Source organism: Cnephaeus nilssonii (assembly GCF_951640355.1).
Source record: "Cnephaeus nilssonii genome assembly, chromosome: 7".
Taxonomy (NCBI): Eukaryota; Metazoa; Chordata; class Mammalia; order Chiroptera; family Vespertilionidae; genus Cnephaeus; species Cnephaeus nilssonii.
Window position 1 is genome coordinate 91599379 of NC_137078.1, and position 16328 is coordinate 91615706.

Consider the following 16328-nt stretch of genomic DNA (forward strand, 5'->3'; position numbering starts at 1 on the left):
TCCTGAATTGCTCCCGGGAGGGCTCATTAGTCACTTCCTCGGCAGCTGCCACATTGTCTTCCAGATGCCAGCCGAGGGACCTGGCATTTCCCTTACCCAAGAAGGGGGGGCGCATGAGGCTGAGCCAGAGACACTGGCATTGGTCAGAGGGGCCAATCAGACCTGGATGAAGGCCTGCTTGGTGATACAACCTTTGGCCTCTGACCCTGACAGAGCCATTGCCTCACATCCAGATTCTTCCAGGATTGGACCATGACTCCGGAAGGCCACAGCTGAATGCAACAAGCATTTACTAAGAGCCTAGTGTGCCAGGCACTGTGGGTCTCTAACCTGAATGTTCTCTAGGCTGGGGGAAGAGGGGTACAAATGAGGTCATACTAATATTAATGTCCAAATTGCCAAAGCTGAAGGCCTCCCACCCCTTCAGTCTTCCCTAATATTTAAGGCGTTTCACAGAATGGGGCTTCATACATGCTTGCAATAAGTTGGCTCATAATTTTTATTTCTTTCTACCGCCACGCAGGACTGGGCATAGAATCCCTCCTAGTACTGCATTCTCCATTGTGACCTCTAGGTGGCGCTGTGCCCCTACGGTTGAGGCAGGCTGGAGGCCTTGGAGGAGAAGCAGGTTGTGCTTCCAAAGGCCTGAGTGATTTTCTCTTTCCCAAGGAACGGGGAAAAGGCCTAGAAGGCCTGAGAGCCGAGGCAGAAGCGGACCCTGGGCCGCTGATCCGGCTCCACCTGGGCACAGCCTGCCAAGAGGAGAAGCAGGAAGCAGGACTTTTCTCTCCAGTTCCTTCCTTTCTCTGCCCAACTCACCAGGAAGCTGGGTGCAGATGTGAACGTTGTGAGAAACCCAGAAAATTCAGGGGGAGAAAAAATCCCACATTTCTCCCCCTATAATTTTCTAGGCATTCACATCTTCAAATACACTAACCATGATTTCCTTCAACAGAAACGAGATATGCATAATGCATCACATGTTCTTAAAATACCCAAATGACTTCATGCTGGTAAAGGGTGCTTAAAAAAACTGCACCGCACGGATTTTGCTTTTCTCCCCAGGAGCGTTTTCTCAGTGGAGAAACTCTGCTTCTCCCAGCCTCGCCTGCTCTCCTCTCCTCCGTCCTGTCTTTGCCTTTTGCTCTGTCTCCCGTGGGATCAGGCTCCTCTGTCCCCTTCTCGGCCGCCTCTGGGAGCTGACATCGCCTTTCCTGGCAGTTCTGCCTCTTGTCTGGCCTGCTTGTCTCTTGACCCTGAGTGAGTGAAAGGGCTTCTTCCTCCGCACATGGATCTGTCTTCCTCTCGAAGCTGTTCTATTCCTGGGAGCCTGTTTCTCCTCACATCTTTCTCACCTGTGCCTGGCACCTACTCTTCCAGACCGATTCCCCCCCTCCCCACCCCATGCTCAGCTCAGGGTCTGGCAGGGCACGGGGTGGCGGGGGGCGGGGGGGAAGGGGGGGCTCTGTGACCAGGCAGTGACTGCTCCTCAGTCTTCTACGCTTGCTGTGATAGGGCAGTTCCTTTCCTAGGAAGAAAAGGCCCTCTGTCCGCCCCTGCAGGCCCTGGAGGGCTTTGGGTGGTGGGACTCACTGCCTGCAGCTGCCCCCGCTCATATCATAGTGACCCGATCAGCACCTCATCTGATCTTCACAATATCCCTTGGAGGTGCATCTGGTCACCCCCTGAAAGGAATTCTGGCTCAGAGAAGGAGTGCCTGCTCCAGGTCACACAGGTGGGAAGGGATGGAATTGGGGTAGAAGTGGGTCTTCTGGTTTGCCCTCATTTTACCTGCCGTTGGCGTGGTCCTGGGGCACGGGGAGCTCTTAATAGTGATTGGGGGTAAGAGTTTGCGATCGGAGAGGGGTGGTGCCCTTTCTGAACTGTTGGGGGTCAGCTCCTCAGCCCCCTTTAGGGGTAACAGTGTGGCTCAGCTGATTGCTCTGGTGAAGTCAGGGCTCTTTAGTCAGGGACGTCAGGCCTCAGAGCCCTGGACAGGAGGAAGCGGCCCGGCTGGGTGGAGTATTCAGGGCCAGGCCGGGATAAACTCACACCCCTTGTCTGCCCCCAGGATCACGTGGACACGGAAGAGTGTTGTGGTGCCAGGCCTCTCTTGGGCTGAGAGGAACAATTGTTTTCCGGGGTGACTTGGGGCCCAGCGCCTCCCACCTGCTCATCCTGGGCGGGGCGGGGGGGGGGGGTGGTGGTATTGTAGGCAGAGCTCCTGTCTCAGAGCTCCCAGCTGTCCTCACTCGTTCTTAAGTTTTCTTGAAGAGCGTGGGACTCTCACTTTGTGGGTTGTCAGTACAATAAAAATTTTTTAAAATTACCCCATCATCTTTGTAATTTTTTTTTCAATTTTAAAGAAATACAGCAACTTCATTGTTGGGGGAAAAAAAACAAACCACACCAAACCCTTTTCTTTTCTGACTGTGCATTGCTGGAGCTCCCCCACCCCTCCTCCCCATAGAATCCAAGTGTGCAAGTGTGGTCCTGTGGGATCCAGACCGGGAGGAGAGGCCTGGGTCCCAGCATGCCCCGTCTGGGCCTCCGTTTCCACGTCTGTAACAGGAGGGGTTGGTTGGGCTGGATGCCTCTAGATGTGGTTTTACACTGAGCTGTGTAACACTCTGGACATGCCTTGGAGACCCCTTGGGGGCCAACTGGAGTATGGTGAGAGAGAACCGTTGATTGGCTGCCTCCTGCACGCCCCACACTGGGGATCAAGCCTGCAACCATGACCTCCTGGTTCATAGGTCACACTCAACCACTGAGCCACACTGGCCAGGCTAAGATTTTTGTTTGAAGAAAGGGTGTTGGTGATTAAACAAATAGAGAAAAGAAGCGAATATTCCTTGAGTTGTATTGGGGGGAGGGCTGTGCCTGCCACGAGTCCTCAGCAGATGTTTGCTGAATGAAGGGAAGATGAATGAGTCTTCTCTTGCTGTTTCTTGACTCTAGGTGCAAGTCGCCACTCGTCAGGTGACACGCTTTCTCTCGCTGTGTGTGTCTGTGCCTCTGTCCTGTGGCCTGCCTTTCAACGTGGCTGGGAATTGGCTGCACCCAGGTCCCAGTCACTGAGTCGAGGAGGGTGGTGATGATGTGGGTTTTCATCCAGCCTCGGCTCAGAGTGGTGCGTCCCTGCTGGGAGGCCCCTTACCTCTGCAGGTGACCAGCTGGCCTCTGATGCTGCAGTGCATCCCGGCCTTCCCTGCTGACCGACGGGGGTGGAGCCACCCCTGAGCAGGCTCAGCATCCCCAGGGCTCCACCTCTCTGGGACCCGGGGCCTGAGCTGCCAGCTGGTGCCCCGTGTCAGGGCTGAGGTATCCAACACTTCCCTCCAGGTCTCTGATGCTGCCGCCTGTGCCTCTGTTTCCCCATGTGGACAGGAGTGGGGGGAAGCAAACAGAGGGAGCTAATGTGTGCTGGGCACCCGCTCTGTGCTGGGCCCCCCTGGGGCTGAATCTCCCTTTTCCACCCGCCGGCACTGTGCTGAAAGAGCCCATGGATAGGGTCCCATCCTGTGGTTCTCAACGCTGCAAAATTCTAGGGTTAGGTGAAGGAACTTTCAGGTGGGGTTCGAGGGGGAAGACAGCTCCCCACCTTTGCCTCAAGCAGGTTTTAACTGGCTAATTTTGCAGTTGAAGAAAAAGGGGGATTTTCTCCAAGTTTCCCAATTTATGAAATAGAATCAGAGGCCCGGAGGAGAGAATCAATTTATTCAAGGCCACAAAGAGAGTCAATAGCTAATAATAGTAAGTCCATTTATTGGGGACTTACCGTGTGTCGGCATATGATACATGTATGATCTCCCTCCTCGGAACAAACCACCAAGTGGGAACAATTATTATCCCCACTTGGCAGGTGAGAAACTGAGGAACAAAGAGGTGAAATGATCACAGATCCAGGAAATGACAGAGTGGGAATTTGAAAGAGAAACTGAGGAACAAAGAGGTGAAATGATCACAGATCCAGGAAATGACAGAGTGGGAATTTGAAAGCGGGGGAGGGGGACCTGCCCCGTTCACCCAGAGCTATGGCACCAGACTGCGTCTTGCGGGGCTGCCTTGCTGAGTGGTTGAGCTGGGCCATCCCCACCCCTATCTTAGTTGGTCCCTTCCTCCATCTGGCCCTAGCTTCTTCTGACCTAACATAGCCCTGGTCACCTGAGCCAGCTCCCTGTGGGGTGGGGAAGGCGGAATGGAGCCTCAGGCTGGGCCTGGATCGAGGCCTAGGGGTCCTCCCCTGAAGGCGAGGGGAAGTGGAGGACTGAGGGAGGCCTTGGTGTGATGGAGGCGGACGAATGCCGCTCGGATGCATACTTGCCCTTGCGGATCTTGTGTGTGACCTTGGCGACATCACTTTCAACCTTCAGGTACCTCCTCTGTAAAATGGGCCTGACGGTCCCTGTCTCGTTGCTTCGGAAAGGAAGGTTCTAAGGAGGTAGTCGTCATGAAAATGCTTTTCTACCTGGAAAGTGCCATGGGCCTGGGAGGGCAGTGTGGTGTGGTTCGCGGAGCAGGTGGGGACTGAGTTGGGGAGGTGGGTGCCGCCACCGTTGACCTTGTCGGAACAAGGCAAGGCCAACACGAAGACAAATGGGCTGTAAAACCCGGCTTCTCGCCTTCCTCTGACGTGCGGTGTGTGCAGGGATCTGCCAGTCAGTCCTCTCTGTGGCTTTCTGCTGACTTCGGCACAGTTGGCGATGGTGGGTGCTCACCGTGTAAACTGCTTCATCACTCAGCAGCAAGGAGGGAGCGAGGTGAGTATGACAGGAGCGTGGTGGCTCCAGCCCGGCACGCTGTCACCACTGGGGTTTCCCCTACGAGGACCGGGAACCACAGCTGGGGAGAGCGGCTGCCTCCGGTCCCATCACTAGCCCGTGACCTTGGCGAGTCCCTTAGCCTCGGTGCTACATCCATTACACGGGGAGGCAACATCTCCTCTTTCTACCTCAAAAGGTACTTATTTTGAGAAGCAAGGTCAATGATGGGTGTGAAAATGCTTTGGAGGAAAAATAGAAAGCCTGATACAAACGTACGAGCTTCTTGTTGTAGCCTTGACCATCCTGCGTGTTATGCTTTTCTCTTCCAGCACTTGGCCCGGTGCTAACCTCAGGGCTGGCACGTAAAGCCCGAATGAATGGGGACAGGCGGCTTGCAGTGGGAAGCAAAGGGAGGCGTGAGACCTGCTGCTTCTGCCGACTGGGGAGTCAGGCAAACCCCCGACCCTCTGGGGCTTTGGTTTCCCCATTTGGAAATGAGGGGTCTGGCTGGGTCATCTCTACGGACCGTCTAGCTCTGATGCCTCTGGAATGGGAATGAACAAAGTGCTACTGTTCTTCCTCACTCATTCCCAAGGCATTTCTCAAATGTTTAGCACATACCCGCTCTTAGGCACCGGGAGCCTGATGCGTTGTTTTTTAAAAATATATATTTTTATTGATTTCGGAGAGGAAGGGAGAGGGAGAGATAGAAACATCAATGATGAGAATCATTGATTGGCTGCCTCCTGCGCGCCCCCCACTGGGGATGGAGCCCGCAACCCAGGCGTGTGCCCTTGACTGGAATCGAACCAGGGACCCTTCAGTCCACAGGCCCAGGCTCTATCCACTGAGCCAAACCAGCTAGGGCCTGATGCATTGTTTTCATAACAGTCCTCTGAGGGACACAGGCAGATCGCTGGTTTCAAGCGCCACTTCATAGCTGAAATTATGAGGTTCAGAGAGGGGACATGACTTGCTCAGTCACACAGCTAGCAAACCCAGGCCTCATCCAAAGGTCACCCTCATTCCACCTGCCACATTTCTTAGCCCCCCTCTTCCCTTTCCCCCCAAGATGTCTGGTCCCTGGAGGCCAGGTGGCTTTTGAAAACAGTTGGGGAGGGGACTGGGCAGGCTCCTGTCAGGCAGCCTCTCTACCAGATGTTATATCACGAACTCCCCTTTTCCCTCCAGCCCCCCTTCCCCCAACACCCAAAGTTCTAGAACGAAGGGGAGAGGGAACAGGTGGAGCCAGTGGCGACCTCGCCATGATGACCTAGATGTGTTTCCTAACCTTGCCTTCAGCAGTAGCTTGACCTTGGGATGGCTGCCCCTCTCTGTGGTCAGGCTGGCTCTGCTGAGCGAATGCGGTCGCCAGGGGGAGAGCAGGTGCTGCTGGCTCCGGACGAGGAGAACAAGCTCTGCTGGTGCACCTTGCCCCCTCGGGGGTGCCGTCCGCCTGGCAGATGCGCCTCCCGGGCCTCTGGGGCTGCCCCAGTTTCCCTCCTGGGATCAGGGGGCCCGCTCCTCCGCTCACAAGCCACAGTCTCTCCCGAGGGCTCAAGGCTGTTGCTGGAAGGGAGGTCCCCGAGGGCCAAGGGCTGCAGGCCCCCCGACGTCTCGGGCGGACGCCGCCAAGAGCCGGGTATCCCGGGTGAGCCTGGCGTAACGAGGCGCTCCCCTCTCCCCCGGGAGCGGGGCTGCCCCCTCCTCCCCGCACCGCCTCCACCCCCGGCCTCTCGGGAGCCGGCCGGCCGGGCCTTCCCGGGAGAACGGAGCGGGGGAGGAGAGTGGGAGGCCCAAGGGGACGGGTCCTGAGATCCCGAAGTTGGCCTAAGTGTGGTCGTGGGGGGTAGGGGCGCCCTGGTTTGAGGCTGGCAGGGGAGGGCGTGTCCGCGGGTCACCTCGTTGCCCTCGGACCTTCTGCCCCAGCATCGGGCCTCCGGGGAGATGGGCTTCCACCTGCCCGTCCCGGAGTGCGTGGTCTGCCCGGAAGCCCCAGGCCCCCAGCGCCCCGCAGGCGGCGGAGCTGGCGGGTCCGCGTGGAGCCGCCGCGTCAGTACCGGCTCGGGGCCGGGTAAACACCCGCGGGAGGGGGAGCGGGGCGGGGGGAGGGGGTGCCGGAGGCCGCCGGGCTGGGGCGGGGCTCGCGGGGGGGCCCTCCGCGCGGGCGGACGCCGGGTGCTGGGGGCGGGGGCAGGAAGCCAGCCGCGGCCCGGGCCGGCCGGCGCGGCCCCGTGACGTCGCTCGGCTCCCAGGGATCTCTCCCCGAGGCCCCGGCCCCCTCCCCTCCCTCCTCGGCTTCCTCCGGCCTCGCCTCCCGCGGCCGGCATTGCTGGCTCGCAGCTGGCTGCAGGCTGGCTCCTCGGCCCCGGCGCCCTCTCCTCTCGCTCGCTCTCCACCTTCCCTCCCGGTCCTCCGTCCCTCCCTCCGGCTTCTGTCCCTGCCCAGCTCCTCCCTGGCCTCGGCCTCCCCGATGCTGACCTAGTCGTTCCTCTCGCCTTCCTTCTCCCCTCTTTCTCTCTCTCCGGGCTCTTTTTGTCCTTTCTCCTTCCTCCCTCCCGCTCGGTCTCTGTTTTTCTCCCCGTCTCCCTTTCGGTTGCTCTCTCCCCGCCCCCTCCCTCCGGGTAACCCCCCCCCCCTCGTGTCCTCCCTCCTCCCTCCCTTCTCTCCACCTCCCCCTCCGCCCCTCACCAACCCGCTGCTCTCAGCTCCCCAGTCAGCCTCCCGGACCTGCCCGCCGCCGCCCGCACGCAGGACCGACCCGCCGGCTCCCGGAGTGCGCCCCGCTCGGCCCCGCGCCCTCGGGGCTCGCTGGGACACCCCTTCCTCCCGGCTCCGGCCCCCCCGCCCCCCCCCCCCCGCCGGCTCCAGCCCCGCGCCCGAGCGAGCGCGCCGAGGATGTGAGTCCTGCTCTCCTCCGCCCGAGCAGCAGCCCCGAGCGCGCCGAGCCGGAGCGCAGCGCAGCGGCGGGCGCTCGCCGGTTCGCCCAGGCGGGCCACGCGCTCCTGCCCTAGCGGCGCCCCCCCTGCCTCCCGCCGGCGCCGCCGCCGCCGCAGCCCGCGGGCCGTCCCCGGCCGGCCGCCCCCGGCCCCAGCGCCGCTGACCCTGTCCGCCGCGGGCGGGGACGCGGGCGGAGGAGGCGCCGCCGCCGCCGCAGAGCCCCCGGACGCAGCCATGTCGGAGGTGCTGCCCTACGGCGACGAGAAGCTGAGCCGCCTGCAGGACACCAGCAACTTCTTCGCCGCCGGGCAGAACAAGCGGCCGCCCAAGCTGGGCCAGATCGGCCGGAGCAAGCGGGGTGAGTTGGCGGCCCCCTCCCCAGACACCCCCTTTCTCGGGCACCGAGGCCTGGCGGAGGTTTGCGAGGACCTCCCGCGCCCGGGAGCCCGTCGCGACCCCATGGAACCCCTTCGTGCGGAACCGGGGGAGCCCGCACTGCGGTTCGGCTCCAGTTGCCGCGGGCTCCCTCCACCTCCGCCGGATTCCCGGTGGGGTCACCCGGGGGGCGTGGCGCTCCGGGCTGCAGCGGGGGCTGAAGGCTGGACGGGGACCCCACCCGCACCAAAGTTTGCTGCTTGATTCCTACCCCACCCCCCTTTTGCGCAGTGTAGTCGCTCTGCAACTGGGCGGGTGGTGTCCCGGGACTCCCCGAGGAACGGCGTGGGGAAGTGCGGAAAGAGGACCCTATTCCTGCGGCGAAGTCGAGGCGCTTTCGGGTTTCCATTGTGACTCCGGGGGAGGGAGTTGGCTGAGCCTGGGCGCTGGGAAAGCCCGGGAGAGACTGGGACACCGAGCGGCTCCGAGAGGAGCTCCCGAGGCGTGTGCACAATGAGGATGCGGGCAGCGGCCGGGAGACACCGCGGCGCGGAGACGGGGAGGGAGCCAGCCGGTGGGGGTGGGGGTGGGGGCCGGGATGGGTGAGACCGAGACAAAGCTCGAGAGAGGGAGCCAGAGCGGGAGAGACCGTGAGCGGGGACGCTGGCTCTGGGGAGGGCAGAGAAGCGGCTGAAACAATGAGAACGGCCGGCACCCCAGGTGCAGAGAGCGACCCCGAGATCCCGACAGGTGACTGGTGCGCGGAGAGACTAGAGGGCATGGGGAAGGCGAGGCCAGGTCGGGATGGCGCGAGAGGCGGAGGACGCAGCGAGAGGCAGGCGCGGAGAGGCGGGCGCGACCCGGGCAGGCAGCGGAGGGAGGCTCTGACCTCTGCAGCGGCGGGAAAGCGGAGGGGCCGAGGACGCTCCAGAGCGGGTCGCCGGGACCCCTGGACCCGCTGCGCGCCGTGGGAACCGGCCCCCGGCGTCCGCTCTCCCTCCCGGCACTGCCTCGCCCAGGCTTGGCTACCCGCGCCGCTCTTGGAGCATCCCCGAGGGTCCCAGACCTGGAGACCTGGGCTTCTCCTCCCCTCCCTCTTCTGACCTGGAGCCTTCTTTCCAAATTAATGCCCCCCAGCCCCCCTGCGGGTGAGATGGGTGGGGTGGAAGCCGCAGGGGCTGCGCGATTTGCGCCCTCTCTCTGATTCCTTTTCTTAGAACTGAGCTGGGACACAGCCGGGGGGTGGGGCTTTGGGGGTGGGGGGAGGGTTTCAGAGGAAAGCCACAGAGGGACCCTGGGCGGAGGCCCGGGAGGATAGGGCTGTGTCTGCTCGCGAGGAACCCTCCCCCTGCCCTCCTCCCATCTCCCCCTGCTCGAGCGTAACCGAGACCCCTGGCGAGGCCCAGCGCGCTCACTTTTCCTTTTCTCCCCCCCCCTCCTTTTTTGCAGTTGTTATTGAAGATGATAGGATTGATGACGTGCTGAAAACTATGACAGACAAGGCACCTCCTGGTATTTAACTCCCCCAAAGACAATGGGTTAAGGGTGAGGATAAGAGTAAGAACGGCGATAACAGTTATTGGCAAAAAGAATGTGAAAGGAGAAAGCACTTTGACATTTATCTCTAGCTTGCTACCTGCGATGGAATCAACAACCTGTATCTCGAGTCAGGCCGGGAGACAGATGATGAGGCGGGAGAATGAGGAGGAGGAGGAGGAGGAGGAGAAGGCTCTGGGCTCCTCTGCAAAAAATAAAATTAAAAAAATAAATAACGAGATCACTATATACACACCTATACAGAAATAAAGTCTCAGTTGCAGCTATTTGTCAAAATTAATATCCATTTCTTTTTATATACAGTGAATATTGCGCAATTATAGATCCGGATTTTGAACCACTTTAATAATGAAGCAGCAGCGCCGGGTGTTTGAGGTGGTGGCAATCTTCGCTGATTTGGCTGTTCCCAATGTTTACATTATTTAGTCTTGCAAAAATAATCCTGTGCACTTGGATGTGAAATGCTGTTCAGTTTTATTTTTTTTATGTTGTTATCCTTGGATGTACAAAAAAACATACCAGAAAATGATCTGTATAGATACTCTGTTTTATTTGGGTCCTCTTTTCAAAGTTACCAGGAATGTGTTGAAGATAAGAGAACTTTTCTAAGGAATGATGGATACGTAGAAAGAATCCCTGTTTTATTTTAAAATGAATTGTAAAGCTGTGTTTCTTTCTTGCTGCAAGCTATCTGCCCAGGTTAATGCAAATGGAAACATTTTATATGTCAGGAAAGAACAACCATAAAAAAACAAAAAACAAAGAAAAAAAATGCTTGAGCTTTTTCTAACCTCTCTCTGCAGTCTGTGGGATGCGCAGCCTGTTTTTTTCTCTGATATTGTGTCAGTTTATTTTCTTTAATGGACTGTAAAAAAAAATGTAATCACAAGAGTGCCAAATATCTTGAAATGCCAAAAGGCATTTTGGTTTCTTTTTCTTCGTCTCTGAGTCCACGTACAGGAATGCTTAGAGTGTCTTTCTGTTATTTATAGGGGTTCTCTTAAGGCACACCAGCTGCCTGTTTTGCATGGTATTTGCAAAAATGCCTCTTGCGTGAGGAAATCTTTTACCATTTTTTTTTGTTTGTTTGCAACTTTGGACCTCAAGAGGTTTCTTCCCTTCCCTTCCCTGGTCCTCTTTTCTTAACTCGACATTCTGTATGTTGCACCTTTAACCAGCACACAGGGCTATTTCTCCGATGTACAATAAAAGAACTGTTCCTGTGTCTCACTCCTCTCTTTTCTCTGCTTTGGTTCGGGGGGGACTTGCTTTTTGCCTGTGAAGCAAAAAGGCAGAGTGGAAGGCACTGTGGGCTGGGCTGGGCTGGGATGGTAGGAAAAACAAGCTGGACAGCAAGTTCAAAGAGCAAGTTCATTCACTGTGTGGATTGTCACTGGGTCTCCCCGCTTCCCGGAGGTTCCTGCCGTCCCCGGTGGGTGTGGAGAGAAGGAGGGCTGGTGTGTTGGGAGGCAGCCTTGTTAAGAACAGTGTGTGGAGTCTGGCAGACTCGGACTCAAATCCCAGCTCCTTCACTTCTTAACGGTATGGATTTGAGCAAGTCCCTTCACTTCTTTAAGCCTTAACTTTCCAAATCTGTAAAGTGGGGATAATGCAGCTCCCACCTCCCAGGTTGTTGGGAGGATTAACACACTACCTAGCACTCAGGATCACATAATCCTTTCCCGAGGGCCACCTGTCCGAAAATGCAGGGCCGAGGAAGAGCTAGCTCCCTCTCAACGCTTCTCCTTCCTGAGTTCACTGGTCCTTGCATGAGGGATGTGTCTGGTCCTCTGGGGTCCACGGCTTGGGGTGTCTCAGGCTTCCTGACCCAGAAGCTTCCCTGCAATCACCGCTCAAAAAGGCTCCTTATGAAAAAACTGCTCAGCCCCTTGTGTTCAGGGCAGTTAATGGCGGTGGAGCAGGCCCCTGGGGAAGGAGGGGTTGGGAGAAGGATTTTGGCTGAAGAACGGCTGTTCCACATCCAGGAGCCCCAGTGCCGGGAGCTTTTAATGTGTTTGTTGTAAAACTGTCAGCCTGGGAGTCACAACACAGCTCACAGTGACAGGAGCCTGCCTGTGACTCAGACATCAGGTAAGACAGGCCTTGGGGTGGGGTTCGGGGGGAGGAAGAGGGGCTCCAGAGGGCCTGTGGGGGCGGGGCGGGGGATGTCTCATTCCCCCTTCCCAGGCAGTGGAGGCCCAGAGCTCAGGAGGACCCAGCAGAGAGCTGGTCCTCCCATCAGTCATTCTGAGGAATGACGGGCAAGCTGGAACTGGCAGTGCCAGCAGGATGACTTGGGAAGGAGAGCTTGATTTTCCCAGACGCCTGCCCCTGTTCCTGAACCTGCCTCGGCTCCCTGCTGACCTCAGAGAATCCCAGCATTTTGGAGCTAATGGGACTTGAGCTACCACGAAGCCCAGCTTTTCCCGTGAGAAGGCCCAGGGGTTCCTCACAGAGAGAGAGGGACAGGTTGCACCTTCTGTGTGCCATCATCTGCCAAGATGGGTAGGAGCCATATGGAAAGCTTCTCTCAGAAGGCACACGTATTCGCACCCCGGAATCATTACCACTGACCTGATCAAAGCTCTGTGCAATTCCAAAGTGCTTGCCCTTCCATCCTTTCACATAATTGGCCCAGCAACCCTGGAAACCCACCACCATGAACTCTCCTTAGTCGGGGAGGAAATTGACACACCAAAAGGGCTGAAAGGACCACATGCATCCACATTAATTAAGCTTCGGCTGTTTACCCCACTCACAATAGCCCTGTGAAGTAGGCATGATTATCCTGACTGCAGAAGCAGCCAGGGCTCAGAGACATTAAGTAGCTTGTATGAGGTCACTCAGCTAGTTCAGTCGCTGGGACAGGACTCGAACCCAGAGCCCAGGCTCCGGGATGGGGATGCAGAGTCAGCTGACCCCAGCCCCGGGCTCAGTCTCAGCTGCAGCCACTGTCCTTCAGCCTTAAAGCGCCTTTGGGGGGTCTGTTGTTTTGAGGCTGGGCTCCCGCTGTGCTGCACCAGACAACTGCAGAAGGGATCAGAGGGGGCAGGGCTTGATGTGGTCAGCTAAGGCCCTGAGCTGCCCTCTGCTGGGAAGGGGGGAGCGTGGGAGCCCTTGGCCAAGGCTCCAGGTCCATTTTAATAAGTGATGTATTAAAATGTTCCTGCTGGAGGCCACCCCGTCAGCCAAAGCAGGAATCTCGGCCTGGGAAGTCAGTCCGCCTTTCCGGAGGACTCCACTCAGCAAAAGGGCACATAAATCTTCTACATCCACTCGAACATCAGGGCGAGCGTTTGTTGAGAAGGCACTTTGGGGACTGGGCAGATATCAAATTATACCAAGTGCGGGAGATCTGGTTAGGTAGCAATGCATATGGAAAAGGCCATTTACAGTCCAAGGTGGGGGAGGGTGTGTCCACGCCTCCGTGCATGGGTGGAGCATCCGTGGCTGCATCATTCAAACGCCACTAATTGAATGCTTGTAATAAGCATCCATCTCTTCGGGTTCTGCTTCTGTGGCTTGTCCAGGCTGACAGTCTGAAGGAATATCAAAAAGCACCTCCAAGAGGGAAATTGGCAAATTAAGTTTAAAAAAAAAAAGAGACTTAAAAATTACTGCTGTCTGGAGGCCCCAGATGAAGGAGTGAGCTCAGGGCACCTCTTCGGACAGCAGGCAGCAAAATCCGGGGCCCTGAGGACCCCGCGGGAGGGACAGACTTTAAGGAGGCTGCTGTAAGAGTAAACGGCTGAATTTAGGATTTAGGTGACTTGGATTGGAAACTTCTCTGGTATGCTTTCTAGTTGTGACTTGGGGCCAGTTTCTCAAGCTCTTTGGGCTTCTGTAAAATGGGGGTGACAAAATGCCTACTGCACAAATAAACAGAACCCCCTTTCTCCTTGCCAGCACAGGACCTGGTCCATAATAAATGGTAGCCATCAGTATGAATATATGTGAAGTGCCTACTATGTGCGAAGTGATGGACTTTCAAGACCTAGCTGCACAAAGCTTCTTTGCAGGTGGTTTTTGGCAGCCCAGAGCAGACACCCAGGATACTAAGGGGCAGTCGAGGCATCACCGTAGGGTTGGGGGCAGGGGGAGGAGTCAGCTTGCTTCTCCTTATCTCCATCAGCTCCCCAAAGCCCCCAACAAATCCAATCCTAAGTAAATCTGTGTGCTTGTTCCCCATAGCAGTGTCAAGGGAAGTCTCCACCCGCTTCTAACCAGATTGTCTGAAGTCTTCGCTCTGAAGGAATATCAAAAAGCACCTCCAAGAGGGATGGAGGCCCCTGGGGAAGGAGGGGTTGGGAGGAGGATTTTGGCTGAAGAAAGGCTGTCCGCATCCTTTCCTGAGGGAAGTGTCAGTTTATTTCCTTGGATGGATGGAGACTAGCGGGTATGACTTTTTGCTTAGAAGGGAAGAGCTTGGCTTTCTGCATGGATCCCCTCCTACAGATCCTCCTCGAGAGTTTTATTCATTTGACAGATGTTAACTTAGCACCTACTATGGGCCAGGCCCCGTGCCAGGCTCATTGGGTATGACATGGTGAGGAAGTGAGTTTTCCCTGGCTTGAAAATGATGATAGTCGCCATGAAAATGAGGTGGGAGCTAGGGGCTTGGATACTCCTAAAGTCGGAGGCTCAGATCCTTAATGCTGGCAAAAAGAGGGAACCAAAGGGAACTGGGTCTTGGGATGGTCTGAGATGTAAACATGAGAGCCACTTAAAAAAAAAACTAAAATTTTACTTCAGAATAGTTTTAGGTTTGCAGAAAAGTTGTAAAGATAGTACATCTACCCCGACCCAGTTTCCTCTATTGTTCACATCTGTCATTACGATGGTACATTTTTCACAACGGAGGAACTAACATTAGTCCTTTATTATGAACTGAACTCCACATTTCATTCAGATTTCACTCATTTTTATCTGTCCCAGGATTTCATCCAGAATACCACATTACTTTTAGTCATCATGTCCCCTTAGGCAGCCCTTGGCTGAGATAGTTTATGAGACTTTCCTTGTGTTTTTTTTTCCTTCTTTTTTTAAAACATATTTTTATTGCTTTCAGAGATGAAGGGAGAGGGAAAGAGAGAGATGGAAACATCAATGATGAGAGAGAATCATGGATCGCCTGCCTCCTGCATGCCCCACACTGGAGATCGAACCCACAACTGGGCATGTGCCCTGACCTGGAATCGAACCGTGACCTTCTCGTTCATAGGTCGATGCTCAACCACTGAGCCACGCCGGCGGGCTTTCCTTGATTTTGATGGTCAGGTATTTTGCAGACTGTCCTCAACTGGGGTTTGTCTGATGTTTCTCGAATAGTTCAACTGGAGTGATGGATTTTGGGAGGAAGACCATGGAGATAAAGGATCATTCTCATCCCATCAGGTCAAGGATGCATGCTTGTCAACATGGCTTATCACTATGGATGCTGACCTTGACTTGGGATTCTTCTGCCCAGGTGCTGCGAGTGACCCACTTATCAGCGGTTCAACTCTGCCTCTGTGTTGAGCAAGCCACTGTGGTCTAGATGCAATCGTGAGTTCCGGGCAAACCGGGGAAAACAAAAAACGCCACAAGGCCCAAGGTACTGCCTGATGACCAATAGATGGAACCTTACAAAAAAAAAAAAAAGAAAAAAAAAAAGAAAAAAAAAAAGAGAGAGATTAAAAAAACAACCACCTCCCTAATAAAAGCAACTTCCTGTGGAGGGGAGCTGTCACTCTGCTGAGAAACTGTGCAGAATTTTCTCTTGGAACCCTTCAGGCAGCTGCTCTAGTTTATAAAATCTGCCTGTTGGAAGGAAGGAGAAGGGGAAAAACGGTTGTCGTTATTCCAGCAACAGAGATTCTCCCAAACCATGTGCAAAAATAAATCCCTGGAGACCGAGCTGTATCCGGGGAAACCTGGCCTCTGGGCAGGAGCCTGTGGGGTGGGTCCTGGGGCTAGAGAGCCTGTGTCCTCCGGCCCCAGACGCTTCTCCAGTGGGACCAAGAGCCCAGAAAGAGAGCCCCACCTTGCCCGCACTGCCCCCCCCCCCCACCTCAATTTCCCCCCTTTCTGGAATGAAGATTGGTGTCTCCCGTCACCTCTCACATGGGAGGGTTTGTTCTTAACTCCCGGGCAGCGCACACCCATGGGCCTGCAGGAAGGCCCTTGACCCAGAAACAGCTGCTTTGAGGACAAAAGGTCACTAAAGGGGAAGGGAGGTCAGGAAGGACAGGCTGAAGGGGAGAGCAGGACCCCGGAAATGTGCCATGGGAAACCCTAACAGAGTGGTGATGGGGCGGGGAGGGTGGGGGGCAGACAGTGAGGACAGGAAGTTGCTAGGAAGGGGGTGTCTTGTAAGGCAGAAAGTGGGTGGCTAAGGTATGAAAGAGTTTGGTTTGGAAGGGTGTTTGGGAAGAGGAAATCAGCTAAGTAATCAATGAATTAATTAAATCCATATTCGTTCAAGGACACCTCTGTCAGGTGTGTGTGTGTGGGGGGGTGGGCACTGGGGAGACAGGGCCTTTTCCGGCTTTGGGGGACCTCACTGCCTGGTCACTGACCATTCAATGACAGTGAAACCCAGAGGTCAGGAAGAGGGGTGCACAGGAAGCTTAGGAAACCCTTGGGGAGCCCCAATAGGTGTCACCAGCATTCCCAGTGGGTGTCTCCGACTGGACTGGCCAGTGCATTCCA

At 56.1% G+C, this 16328-nt stretch overlaps 1 protein-coding gene across 2 annotated transcripts; it reads left to right on the plus strand.

Moving 5' to 3' along the window:
• The first annotated feature begins 6983 nt into the window (after positions 1-6983).
• Positions 6984-10868, plus strand: CAMK2N1 (calcium/calmodulin dependent protein kinase II inhibitor 1). 2 transcript variants are annotated; one of them, XM_079778223.1, is made up of 3 exons: positions 6985-8064; positions 9531-9593; positions 9942-10868. In XM_079778223.1, the coding sequence occupies exons 1-3, from the start codon at positions 7941-7943 to the stop codon at positions 9959-9961; spliced, it is 207 nt and encodes a 68-aa protein (XP_079634349.1). In that variant the 5' UTR covers positions 6985-7940; the 3' UTR covers positions 9962-10868. The 2 variants fall into 2 exon arrangements, with proteins under 2 accessions (XP_079634350.1, XP_079634349.1); XM_079778224.1 differs by having other exon boundaries at positions 6984-8064; positions 9531-10868.
• Positions 10869-16328: the final 5460 nt, after the last annotated feature.

What these genes read in the sequence shown, in the direction of transcription:
- CAMK2N1 (XM_079778223.1), top strand. Translation starts at nt 7,941, where the DNA reads ATGTCGGAGGTGCTGCCCTACGGCGACGAGAAGCTGAGCCGCCTGCAG. An exon ending in GATCGGCCGGAGCAAGCGGG is followed by an intron (nt 8,065 to 9,530) that starts GTGAGTTGGCGG and finishes CCTTTTTTGCAG; the next exon opens with TTGTTATTGAAGATGATAGG. An exon ending in GACAGACAAGGCACCTCCTG is followed by an intron (nt 9,594 to 9,941) that starts GTATTTAACTCC and finishes TTTTATATACAG; the next exon opens with TGAATATTGCGCAATTATAG.